This window comes from Sinocyclocheilus anshuiensis, unplaced genomic scaffold (genome assembly GCF_001515605.1).
Source record: "Sinocyclocheilus anshuiensis isolate Anshui unplaced genomic scaffold, SAMN03320099.WGS_v1.1 scaffold1709, whole genome shotgun sequence".
Classification (NCBI taxonomy): domain Eukaryota; kingdom Metazoa; phylum Chordata; class Actinopteri; order Cypriniformes; family Cyprinidae; genus Sinocyclocheilus; species Sinocyclocheilus anshuiensis.
In genome coordinates, this window is record NW_015541051.1 from 38,587 (window position 1) to 52,647 (window position 14,061).

Below are 14,061 nucleotides of genomic sequence, written 5' to 3' on the forward strand. Positions count from 1 at the left end.
ATGTTCTTCAAAGAAAATACATCCTGTTTTATCTTTATTTTCAGCGTTATAAAATAATTTAATAATCTTTTAAATTATTACTTTTCAGCAAGGACCTTTTAAATTGATCAAAAGTGGCATTAAAGACACGTTACAAAAGATTTCTATTTGAAATAAGAATAATAAGAATAATAATAAGAAGAAATGTTTCTTGAGCACCAAATCAGCACAACAGAATGATTTCTGAAGGACCGTGTGACACTGAAGACTGGAATAGTGGCTGCTGAAAACCCAGCTTTACCATCACATGCAGGAATAAATTACATTTTAAAATATATTAAAATAGAAAGCAATCATTTAAGTTAAATAAAGTCCTTAGTCTAATTGGAGGTTATACTATAAGTGAAGTGTGTAATTTCAGTGCCAGTAGCATCACAAAAATAATGATCCACTTTCAAAGGTGTGCATATCTGTATTTATTTCAATATGGCTTTGAACATGGCTCATCAACAGCTGAAACTATCTAATTCACACAATCACATTTTCACAAATCTCAACATGTTTCTCTTGACTCTTCATGGTCACTACACACATTTGCCCATACCTGCGTGTCCAAGATGCGCACTCCAAAGAACAGCCAATAGGAGAGCAGCAGGAGGAGCGTGAGCAACCCCAGCAGGGCGCGGAACACTGCTATCCGGGACAGGGAGGCTCGTGCCGGTCGCACAAACAGCGCCCAACCAGCCAGCAGCAGAATGAGGAGCTTGAACGCCAGCGAGAGAAACAGGCCCTCACAGGCAGTACCACAAGCCTGCAGGCGCTCCGGCCACATCAGCTGGGGCAGCACCAGGAAGAACAGGGGGGTGATCAGAACCAGCAGGCCTAGGAGGAGGATGAGGGCCAAAGGAAGGAAGCGTACACAGTTCAATTTCTCTACTGGACCTTCCGTCTCCTTCCCGAAGCCAGCCAAATCCTCTTGAGACAAGCTGTGGTCTGATGTCCCAGTGACCGCTGTGGTGGTTTCGCCCCAGTTGTCATCCTGTCAAGAGGTGGGAATGGATCAGAGATATATCATGCACATAAACAGTTCAACATACTCCTAAAAGCCCCGTTATCTCAGACGCCTAAACCCAGGACTCAGGATCGATAATACAGAAAAAGACACATTTACAGCTTTTGATTTGCCCACTTTTCCATCCCTGTTGGTGAGATGACAAATCTGCTTCACGGCTAATTCAGACAGACAGTACGGAAATACCCAGGTCTCCCTCCTCAGCATATATTAATGACAAATACCCAAAGCTCACATACATCTGCATATAAATGAACCTGAGAACTGAGAGACAGACTAACAACAAATGAGAACTTTCTAAGAGCAGGACGTCTGAGTGAATGCCAGTAGAATGTGAAATGCAGCGCAGATTAGAATTCCATTATAGATTATTCTGCACTAAGGATGGTAATTCATCTGCAACTATTTATATATTTATTTATGGGCTTGTTTGTTTATTTATGCATCTATTTGTATGAATAGAAGCTGTATTTTGTATGGTAATGTAGTTTAGCGAATATAATCTGAATTGAGAAGTTTTCAATTCATGTAAATGACAGCAATAGTATTATCATAATAATAACAGACATAAAATACAGCTGCATGCAGCAATTACTGAGCCAAACATTGACTATATTTAAGCTCAATTCAATGAGTTTAGGAACAACACTGCTGCAACTCTGCAATATGGCAGACCTGGCATAACCTGGTATTGTTAGATTCAAAGAACCATGATGCACAGCTTATGGGCCAAAGAAATAAGGAATAAGACAACTAACAAAAACAATATAGGATATGCACAAGCTGTATGTAACAACAGAAAAGAGATTATTAGTAGGTGTAAGAATAGTGACAAAAATTTAAAGTGAGTATATCGTCTGACGGTTTCAGCTCAAAAAACAAGGAAAAGAAAAGAATTTCCCTTTCTGTTACACAGTTTAGAGTTTGCGCCAACCCTTGTGCAAAAATAACTTTAGGGGTCATCATCAGAAGTGAGGAAATGGCAGATGGAAAAGGTTAAAGAAGCAAAGTGTGTTGTAAAAGTTGGTGGAAACACAAATACAGATGCACATGAACTTTTTTATTAAAAAAAAAGGAGCCCATCAGATGAAGTCACAGGATCAACCTCCAAAAGAGTTTTGCTAGAACCAGAGGCAACTACTAGTGTAAAATTCTACTGTAATCATTATATGCAATAAACACATTTACACTCAAATTTTTGAGCACTAAAGTCTAACACAGCTACCTCAAACTACAGTTAAAGAGGTCATATCTGTTCATTTTTTTTCTACCACCAAAATTTTTTGTCCATTTTCCACCTCCTTTTTTACCTCTAAAATTATATTGTTTTTGCTACTATACCTTTCAGACTTTAAAAACAGCTTTTGAAATGATTGGCTTTCCACATATGAAATAAAATATTCAACTAAAAATAATAACACTGTCTACTAGTGGGTTTCATCCTTCAATAACAGTCTCACAGTTGCAAAGGTTCACACAGCAAGCCAGGGCTGAACAGTGCTTTACAAACATAAAGTTACATTTGACTGAAATTATCACAATGGTTAGGTTTAGGGGTGTGGGGTAGGTGCGTATTATATGTACGCCAAAATGTGTATCATATGCACGCCAACAAAGTGCATAAAATGCATACAAAAACTGCGTTTTATTTGCACACCAAACACGTGCATCTCGTATGCAAGCCAAAGTCAGTTTCTGCGTATAAATAGCATGCAAAACACACACAAAAAAAATTGTGATATTGATACGCATTTTCATGAGACCGGGCTCAAAGAGACAATGAAATGAGGGTCAATAAATGATAACAGACTTTTCATTTTTGGTTCAACTTACTCCTTAACCCAAGTACAACAATATTATGTTTTACAAGTTTATTTGATCTTACTGCCGAATAATTCCACAAAGATTCTTTTTTTAAATGAGGCCTTTGTTAACTGAATAACTCTTATGAGCTGATTCTTTGTGACCAGAGGGCAGACTATTTTACAGCACTGCAGTGTTTGCATGTGTGTTAGTGTTTTGCTTGACTCGAGTACAGCTCATTTCCCTCTCACAGTCTGAGCTGTACCACAGAAAGAAAAGCAGGAAGCGAAGGAGTGGTAAACAAGTGTGAGAAACTCCTACATCTCTCTCTTCTCCACCCTCCATCCTTTTCCTCTCATTTTTTCCCAAAAGAAACCTGCATAGATGTGTTTCTCAGGTTCACAACTCCAAATGAAAATGAACATAGTGAATATGGACATTATTATAGAATTACAGACATAACTAATAGCACAATGATTTAAAATGATATTCCGTAGTACCTGACAGCTTGCGACAGACTTTAACTTGATTCTGAATTAACTTGTATTGAACCCATGACATTCCTTGATTCCAACAGAGGTTGGCTTTGAAAAGGTAGAAGCTGCATTAGATTAGATAATATTTCATTATGACTCTGGGCTATTAACTTCCATGAGAAGCGAGATAAATCAAAGTCAAACAGTCATGAGTGAGTGAGTTGGGGGGAAGGGGAGGAACTAAAATAGACATCTGTCATTGGTGATGACGCTCTGATAGAGGCTAATAGAGTGCTGAAGTCTGTTTTTTTTTTTTGAGTGGGTTTATTGATAAATGCATGAAATAAGGTCTGTGATTAACACAAGCTAAAGACATTTTAATGTTTTATTGTATAAAATACCTCAGTAATACCACCTTGCGTTTTTTTAAAGCGTTTACTTGTCTTGAAAAAGACAACTTGTTAACAAGTGGTTAAATGGGACTACAGAGGTTGTCACGGACGAACAGGTAAACTTCTACTACTCCGATTTTACAGCCTCATTGTGTTTACAATCACACTTTTGCAAACTATTCTAACTCAATCTCTTAGGGAAAATTCTTTAAAAAAAATGTAAGACTGAAAGATTTGTCAGAAGCTTAATGGTGGTGATGTTCAAATCATGCGACCGTGGTGTAGTTCGTATATAGCTTAAGTTTACATTTAGCTTTTTTTCTGGTAAAAGTTTAAAAATTAATAAATGTTGTGTTCATATGTGAACATTATCATGATGAACAAAATGTGTAAGAATCATAAACATTTTCACAGAACTTATTTTTGCAATAATCCAAAAGCCAACGGAACAATCCTCCTGTTTTTTTTTTCTTCTAACTTCAGGGCTGACCTACAAAGATATGTCACCACTGCAGCACTCTGTGGAGGTATTAGATTATCAGACAACATCATCATGTGCCTGAAAAATACTGTAAAGGCTTTAAGACCAAACCAATGGTTGAAACAATGGATAAATCAATGTAGCCTTTGAAATTCATCCAATCAAATTACAAAGCCAGAGCTATCCGTTTTATAAATAAAAATGACTTTAGCAAGTAAGACACACTCAAACAAGGGCACAACAAGCAAACATAAATATAGACCCTTTAGCAAGTAAGTAATGACTTACATGCTTGCTATTCCAAGTCTGTTCACTAACGTCTAAAGTTTCTTCACTGGAGAAAACATTCCAGAGGCCCAGGCTGAATGACAGGAAGACGAAAGCAGATCAGAGCCAACATGATGAAATTACTCAGGGAAGAATAGACCTGACAGCCGTTCAAGGGCATGGCATTAACCTTTTAGCGGTGCCAGGGGCTTTCCTCGATTTACTATGATATTTTTACCAAATATACCAGTGTATATTTGCTCCTTTATATATGAGAGATCTGCCATTGTAATTCAAATTATCTATGCAAAGATGAAACCTGTTTTTTTTTTTCATATACACTACCGTTTAAAAGTTTGGGGTCAGTAATATTTAATTTAATGTTTTGAAAGAAGTCTCTTATGCTCATCAATTTGATCAATTATTTGATCAAAAATACATCAATATTGTGAAAAATATTAAAATTTAAAATAACTGTGTTCTATTTTAATATATCTTAAAATGTATTTAATTCCTGTGAAGGCAAAGTTGAATTTTCAGCAGCCCTTACTCAAGTCTTCACTGTCACATGATTCTTCAGAAAACATTGTAATATGCTAATTTGCTGCTCAGTTATTATCAATTATTATTGATGCTCAGTTAATAATGCTTCTTAATATTGTCAATGTTTTTTTTAAAGGTTTATGCTGCTTTTTGTGGAAACCATGATACATTTATTTTCAGGATTATTTGATAGATATAAAGTTATAATATAATGTAATGCACTAAAATCCTTAACTAGGTCTAATCAATCAGAATTCCTCAGAAGTCTTTTTGAGCAGAAATGTACAGTATTTAAACACACACACACCCCCACACACACACACACTTGCACAAATGAATGTAGACAGACATGAGGACCTATAAAAACTTTGTGTGCCTTTTGGCCCTGAGGGAGAGCCAAGTAGGTCAGAATAACTGAGTCCCAGTAGGAAGTACAAAGCGGCATCCCTTCATACTGAGATGTATGTCACTCCTATTTTCCATATCTGTCCATACCACAAAACCCCCTCCTTAAACACACACACACACACACACACACACACACACACACACACACACTTTACCCTCATATTCTGTCATTCCCTTTTTCATGGTCTCTCTGATAATATTACAACACAGTCACCTCACCTTCCCTGTGACCGGACTGTTTCCTGTACATATGTGTTTTATATAACTCAAATGCAGCTATATGCCAGAATATAACCAATGATAACCAACATAACAGGAAAACTGATATATAATTTTTAGGCCTGTTTCACACTACATGCTCATAGCAGCAAATATTTATTTTGCCTGTAAAGTTTCACTATTGAGTCTATTTTTCCACTTCTAAGTGTGCTGAATGCAGCAGAAAATACATTGAAAACGCTATAATCCATTTTATTAACACATTTTACATTATTGGCTTTTATAAAGAAACACAAAATAACAGAGTCATCTACTTGACATTTCACAGAAATACATCTATCTGCCTTCATTACGTTTAAACACTGACAGGCACCCAAACACCGCAAATCAGTAAATCAGAGTCAATCCAAATCATTTAAGAAGATCAGAGTTTGGGTTCCATTGTAAATGAATTACTATTTGGATGTAAATGTGATCCACCTTGCTCACAATCACATTTGTAATAATAATTCTCAACTACACACACCTAATACTCATTGTGGGTAACCAAAAATCCCTTTAGTTTCTGTATAAAGCGGCAGCTCTTTTATGCAGCAGAAACAGTCAGTGTGAAAGCACAATGTGAGCCTGCTATGGCAGTTAAGCTGCAGCACCGCTTGTGTGCTGTTTATGCATGCGGTGTGAAACAGCATGAACCACATCTGGGACTTGCTTTTTACAATTGAGAGCTAGCAGGCAAGCAGACTGGAGGCTAAAATACACAAATGTGAAGCTTGTAATTTTGATGAAGGACTATATACATGAATAATATTCGTTAGTTGAGCTGTAAATGACTCTAAATTGTCCTTTTGAGGTGGGGCTTCTTTGCTTTAATCTGTCAAAACACTGGGCACTTCACAAATGAACTACTCTGGCAGCACATAACATTCAATAAATATAATGCAATTTTCTATTTTCTGGAGCATGTCACTGTCTGAAAAATCCCGGTTATCCTCTTTACTCTGTTAACTATGCCTGTGTGTTTGCTGAGCTACGGTCAGGATGACGCCCTCACCCCATCACATACAGTCTTATCATATACATTCTGCACAAATGCATATGCAGTGCAGCATTAAAAACCACAAGAATGTTTGTATTTGTGCACCTACACTGTATGTATTCAGTGATGTGCATGTTTCAAAAAATTGGTTTGCAATGTTGCAATGAGTGAAATAAGGATAAGAAAATTACATAATGTATATACACATACATATATCATTAAAATACCAACTTACAGTTCAAAAGTTTGGGGTCAGCAAGACTTTTTAATGTTTACAATAGAAGTCACTTAGATTCACCAAGGTTGCATTTATTTGATCACAATACAGTAAAACAGTAATATTGTGAAATATTATTACAATTTAAATAACTATTTTCTATTTTAATATATGTAAAAATACATATTATTCTGTGATGGCAAAGATTAATTTTCAGCAGTTATTACTCCAGTCTTCAGTGTCACATGATCTTTCTGAAATCAGTATAATATGCTGATTTTTTGCTCAAGAAATATATATATATTTTTTTTATTTATTTATTAAAACATCTGTACTGCCTAATATTTTTATGTAAACCAAGATTAAAAAAATTCAGGATTCTATGATGAATAGAAATTTTAACAGAACGTCATTTATTTGAAATAGAATCTGATCAACTAAATGATCAACTTCACGCATCATTGATGAAAAAAGTAACAATTTCCTTACCGACTCCAAATTTTTGAACGGTAGTGTAATATTAATGTAATATTTATTGTATAAAAATATAATAGATATTTGATAAAATATTGATATTATACAGAATATCAATATTTGATATAATATTGATTATATTATTAACTTTAAATCTGGAGACTGGTTTACATGTAAAAAGCAACATGCTTTGATTTGCTAAAATATTTTTAAAATTAAAATATTAATTCCAATATGACCATTTAATTTTTCCTTTAACAGCCAAACGTCACAGTCCCCAGCTCCCAGCCCTCTGTTGCTTTACTCTAATCCTTGTCAGTCTGCATAGAGTGTTTTCTGAGAAGGTGTTTTATTCAAGCAACTCACAGGTTCAGTTCCCCTGGAGTAACAGTGAATCTACATCAATGGCCCTCAAATCTATTCAGTATCTGACTCACCTGGGCGTCTGTGGGGGCGGAGCTCTGATCCGGCTGCTGTGGCTGAGCTGACGATGCATTGATGGTGACATTTTTGTCTGAGCGGCTGCTGCTGTCTCGGCTGTGTGATTTGTGCCGATCCCTGCTGCTGCGTTCACTGCACGACAGAGAAACACACAGCGACGGAGGTGAGGGAAACGCTGTTGCCATGGCGATAGGAGCGGGGGAAACACACTCAGACTAATGACAGGATAACCACCATCATCATTCTCCCTCCTCATCCTCTCGCTGACATGCTTCCTCTAGCACTGTTTCGCACATGCCCTAACTGGAGCATCTGGTGAAAACTGGGTTAGATGCAGTGAGCTGTGACCACCCTAATCCAAACACAGCGTTCTCTCTCTCTCTCGCTCTTGTCTTTTTAGTCATCATAGTTAATGCCCGGCAAGCCTTAGAACAAAACAAAACAGATAAACAAACAAATACAGCACTCCTGCACACACACACACACACACTCAAACACACTTACTATCAAACAGCATCAGACGTCTCGCTCTGAGTAATTATTGACATCAGCAAATAACTCTGCAAATATCTGCAAAGACAGCCTTTGTTCTCACACTGTCTGTGTGTGTTTAATATTATACAGCTTTCACAAGGAAGCATGAAAATGACATTGTTACAGTGATTGATGACAAACTAGCTCTGTTTCACAACCAAGTGTCTACTACCTTCCATTGATTTCTATAGTATTTTTCCATACTATGGAAGCCAGTGTGGACCAGCAAATGTTTGGTTACCAACATTCTTCAAAATATCTTATTTTGTGTTAAGCAGAAGAAAGAAACTAATACAGGTCTGGAACAACATGAGGTTATTGATGACAGAATTTCCAATTTTGAGTGAACTATACCAGTGATTTGTCACCTGGTTTAGCCAATTATTCACTGCAAAAAAAAAAAAAAACACTGAATCATGCATCATGACACAAAAACTGATAAAGACTATTTATTTTAAATTATCATGAAAAATATTAATAAAAAAATAAATCACAATCAGTGTTGTGTTACTTTTATTGATTATTACAGTTTTTTAATAGTTTAATTTAGACATATTTTAAAAAATATTTTCTACTTTCATTTTAATTTGTAATTTTGTTTTGCTTTTGTAATTTTTAAATATGCCTATGTAATTTTTAGTTTTACATTTTAGTTGCATTGTCATTGTCATTGACACATTATATATATATATATATATATCTCTGTAGTTGCATTTAGTAAGTACAAGCACGCAGTTTTTTCTATGCAGTCCATGACCCTGTCAGAACAGATGTGCGACCCCTTTTGAGTTCACGACCCACCACTCAACTATAGTTTTCTAAAGTAACTCTGTTATCATGTCATCATGTCAATAGTCATTTGACTACAGAGAAGTCAGTTATTTCGGATAGTTTAAATGAACATTTTATATCCTCTGGCTCTCTATTTGAAGCTGTCACAAAATAAGTCTATGATAAATTCTCTTATTGTACCTTCAACTGACATTCCATGTAAATTAAGTCCACAAAAATTAGATTTTAACCAGCTCTCTGTCTTTGAGGTCCATAAAGCTTTGAGATTTTTGGACCCATATAAGCCTGCAGGGCCTGATAAGATGGAACCGTTTTATTTAAAGTTTGCATCTGATTTTATTGCTGAACCATTGACTTATTTATTTAATCTTTCTATTTCCCATTGTGAAATCCCTAAGATTTGGAAATCTGCTTTTGCTTCTCCTCTTTTTAAAGAGGGGGGGGACCCTTTGCAGTTGAACAATTATAGACCAATATCTAAACTATGTGTTTTATCCAAGCTTTTGGAGAAATTATTAAATGAACAATTAAAATCTTTTCTGGAAATAAATAATATTCTTTCTCCTTTTCAATCTGGATTTAGAAAGCAGCATATTACTGTCACTGCTGCTTTGAAAGTGTTTAGTGACATTATTGATGCCTTAGATTGCAAAAAAAATTGTTCAGCTCTTTTTCTTGACTTATCAAAGGCTTTTGACACAGTTGATCATGGCATACTCCTAAATAGACTCTCCATTGTTGGTCTCTCTGAAAATGCCATTAAATGGTTTGCCAACTATCTTTCAGGGCGAACACTGTACTTCATCTATTTTGTCACTTTCCAAAGGTGTCCCTCAGGGGTCTGTTCTAGGACCTATTTTATTTTCCTTGCCTTACCGACTCCAAATTTTTGAACGGTAGTGTAATATTAATGTAATATTTATTGTATAAAAATATAATAGATATTTGATAAAATATTGATATTATACAGAATATCAATATTTGATATAATATTGATTATATTATTAACTTTAAATCTGGAGACTGGTTTACATGTAAAAAGCAACATGCTTTGATTTGCTAAAATATTTTTAAAATTAAAATATTAATTCCAATATGACCATTTAATTTTTCCTTTAACAGCCAAACGTCACAGTCCCCAGCTCCCAGCCCTCTGTTGCTTTACTCTAATCCTTGTCAGTCTGCATAGAGTGTTTTCTGAGAAGGTGTTTTATTCAAGCAACTCACAGGTTCAGTTCCCCTGGAGTAACAGTGAATCTACATCAATGGCCCTCAAATCTATTCAGTATCTGACTCACCTGGGCGTCTGTGGGGGCGGAGCTCTGATCCGGCTGCTGTGGCTGAGCTGACGATGCATTGATGGTGACATTTTTGTCTGAGCGGCTGCTGCTGTCTCGGCTGTGTGATTTGTGCCGATCCCTGCTGCTGCGTTCACTGCACGACAGAGAAACACACAGCGACGGAGGTGAGGGAAACGCTGTTGCCATGGCGATAGGAGCGGGGGAAACACACTCAGACTAATGACAGGATAACCACCATCATCATTCTCCCTCCTCATCCTCTCGCTGACATGCTTCCTCTAGCACTGTTTCGCACATGCCCTAACTGGAGCATCTGGTGAAAACTGGGTTAGATGCAGTGAGCTGTGACCACCCTAATCCAAACACAGCGTTCTCTCTCTCTCTCGCTCTTGTCTTTTTAGTCATCATAGTTAATGCCCGGCAAGCCTTAGAACAAAACAAAACAGATAAACAAACAAATACAGCACTCCTGCACACACACACACACACACTCAAACACACTTACTATCAAACAGCATCAGACGTCTCGCTCTGAGTAATTATTGACATCAGCAAATAACTCTGCAAATATCTGCAAAGACAGCCTTTGTTCTCACACTGTCTGTGTGTGTTTAATATTATACAGCTTTCACAAGGAAGCATGAAAATGACATTGTTACAGTGATTGATGACAAACTAGCTCTGTTTCACAACCAAGTGTCTACTACCTTCCATTGATTTCTATAGTATTTTTCCATACTATGGAAGCCAGTGTGGACCAGCAAATGTTTGGTTACCAACATTCTTCAAAATATCTTATTTTGTGTTAAGCAGAAGAAAGAAACTAATACAGGTCTGGAACAACATGAGGTTATTGATGACAGAATTTCCAATTTTGAGTGAACTATACCAGTGATTTGTCACCTGGTTTAGCCAATTATTCACTGCAAAAAAAAAAAAAAACACTGAATCATGCATCATGACACAAAAACTGATAAAGACTATTTATTTTAAATTATCATGAAAAATATTAATAAAAAAATAAATCACAATCAGTGTTGTGTTACTTTTATTGATTATTACAGTTTTTTAATAGTTTAATTTAGACATATTTTAAAAAATATTTTCTACTTTCATTTTAATTTGTAATTTTGTTTTGCTTTTGTAATTTTTAAATATGCCTATGTAATTTTTAGTTTTACATTTTAGTTGCATTGTCATTGTCATTGACACATTATATATATATATATATATATCTCTGTAGTTGCATTTAGTAAGTACAAGCACGCAGTTTTTTCTATGCAGTCCATGACCCTGTCAGAACAGATGTGCGACCCCTTTTGAGTTCACGACCCACCACTCAACTATAGTTTTCTAAAGTAACTCTGTTATCATGTCATCATGTCAATAGTCATTTGACTACAGAGAAGTCAGTTATTTCGGATAGTTTAAATGAACATTTTATATCCTCTGGCTCTCTATTTGAAGCTGTCACAAAATAAGTCTATGATAAATTCTCTTATTGTACCTTCAACTGACATTCCATGTAAATTAAGTCCACAAAAATTAGATTTTAACCAGCTCTCTGTCTTTGAGGTCCATAAAGCTTTGAGATTTTTGGACCCATATAAGCCTGCAGGGCCTGATAAGATGGAACCGTTTTATTTAAAGTTTGCATCTGATTTTATTGCTGAACCATTGACTTATTTATTTAATCTTTCTATTTCCCATTGTGAAATCCCTAAGATTTGGAAATCTGCGTTTGTTTCTCCTCTTTTTAAAGGGGGGGACCCTTTGCAGTTGAACAATTATAGACCAATATCTAAACTATGTGTTTTATCCACACTTTTGGAGAAATTATTAAATGAACAATTAAAATCTTTTCTGGAAATAAATAATATTCTTTCTCCTTTTCAATCTGGATTTAGAAAGCAGCATAGTACTGTCACTTCTGCTTTGAAAGTGTTTAGTGACATTATTGATGCTTTAGATTGCAAAAAAAATTGTTCAGCTCTTTTTCTTGACTTATCAAAGGCTTTTGACACAGTTGATCATGGCATACTCCTAAATAGACTCTCCATTGTTGGTCTCTCTGAAAATGCCATTAAATGGTTTTCCAACTATCTTTCAGGGCGAACACAGTGTGTGCTTTCAAAAGACTGTACTTCATCTATTTTGTCACTTTCCAAAGGTGTCCCTCAGGGGTCTGTTCTAGGACCTATTTTATTTTCCTTGCATATAAATAATTTATGCGATAACATTCCAAATGAAAAGTTCCATCTGTATGCAGACGACACTGCTATTTACTGCTGTGCTCCATCAGCTTCACAAGCACTTTATTATTTACAGTCTGCGTTTGATATTGTTCAGTTCCGTTTATGTCAGCTTAAGCTGGTTTTAAACACAGATAAAACTAGTTTAATGATTTTTTTCAAATTCTAAAGTTGTACCAAGTAATCTTCTTGACATTATATCCTTCCAGGGAACAAAAATTGAATATGTTGTATAAATACCTGGGCATCCTATTTGATAGTCAGTTAACTTTTAAGTTACATATTGATAAATTAATTTCACAGAAATAGATTTCTTTTAAAGCAAGGAAATATTTGGTATCTGCTACCTTCTTACCACTTTTGGATTATGGATTATGGCTGTATATGAATTTTTTATAAAAAAAAAACGTGATCCTGTTTTTCATAGTGTTTTACGTTTTATTACTGGTTGTAGTTATCAAACACATCATTGTACTTTATATGAGAAGGCTGAGTTGCCATCGTTGTATACCCGAAGAAGTTTTAATAGGTATTTTTTTATTTATAAGTCTATTTGTGGTCTAACATCTTATTTGTCTCTGAGTTTTTCTAAATTAAAGGTATGCTACAAACTACGTTCAAACTATCTGTTATAATTTAAAGTCCCTCGGGTTCGAACAGAACTAGGGAAAAAGGGTTTTGGATATAATGTTACTTTGGCATGGAATAATCTACAAAGCATTCTAAAGCTGACTGCGTTTCCATCATTACATGAATTTAAGCTACTTTTAACAAGCTGTGTGTTTTATCCTTTAGTGAATTGTTGTTGTGATCTTTGATTTGTGTTTTGTATTATGATGTAAACTTGTATAAACTTTGATATTTGTTGCTGCTTTCTTGGCCAGGTCACTCTTGCAAAAGAGATTTTAATTTCAATGAGTTTTTAACCTGATTAAATAAAGAAATGAATGTTTTGATGGTCAAGGATTACAATGATACCATATACAGCAACATAAACTGTTCAGGTGAAGAGTTAATGGTGAAATCAGCAATGTGAGAAGGAAATCACAGTATCTGAGCATCACAGTATCACACCATTTACAAAAGTCCATATTATGGCCATTCATTTGTTCTTTTTTTATATAATTAACTAATATTTTATTCAATAATATATTAAAAGATTGTTTTCAAGAATACTATCATATATTTCAGAGATATCAAAAAAAAAATCATCTCAGGTAAGTGTATTTTTCCTTACCTCTCAGGCAGAGTCAGGTAGGCGGTATAGTGTGTTTCCAATACATTCTTCTACAGAATGTTCTCTCTCAACAACGCTCTAACATCACACAGGCGGCAACGCAATCAGGTGAACAGTTAATGGTTAATTCAGTG

The 14,061-nt window shown here is 35.4% G+C and overlaps 1 protein-coding gene across 2 annotated transcripts in view; it reads right to left on the minus strand.

Annotated features, from left to right (window-relative positions):
* Nucleotides 1-14,061, minus strand: part of LOC107690599 (vang-like protein 1) — a 31,863-nt gene that overhangs the window by 8,313 nt on the left and 9,489 nt on the right. Inside the window, exons 2-3 of one of the 2 annotated variants that reach the window (XM_016488970.1) lie at nucleotides 10,436-10,571; nucleotides 584-1,018 (exon numbers count right to left, since the gene is read on the minus strand). In XM_016488970.1, coding sequence (XP_016344456.1) covers nucleotides 584-1,018; nucleotides 10,436-10,571 — 571 coding nt within the window. Of the gene's footprint in view, nucleotides 1-583; nucleotides 1,019-7,807; nucleotides 8,069-10,435; nucleotides 10,572-14,061 lie in introns of those variants that run through there. The other variant, XM_016488971.1, reaches the window with a different exon arrangement.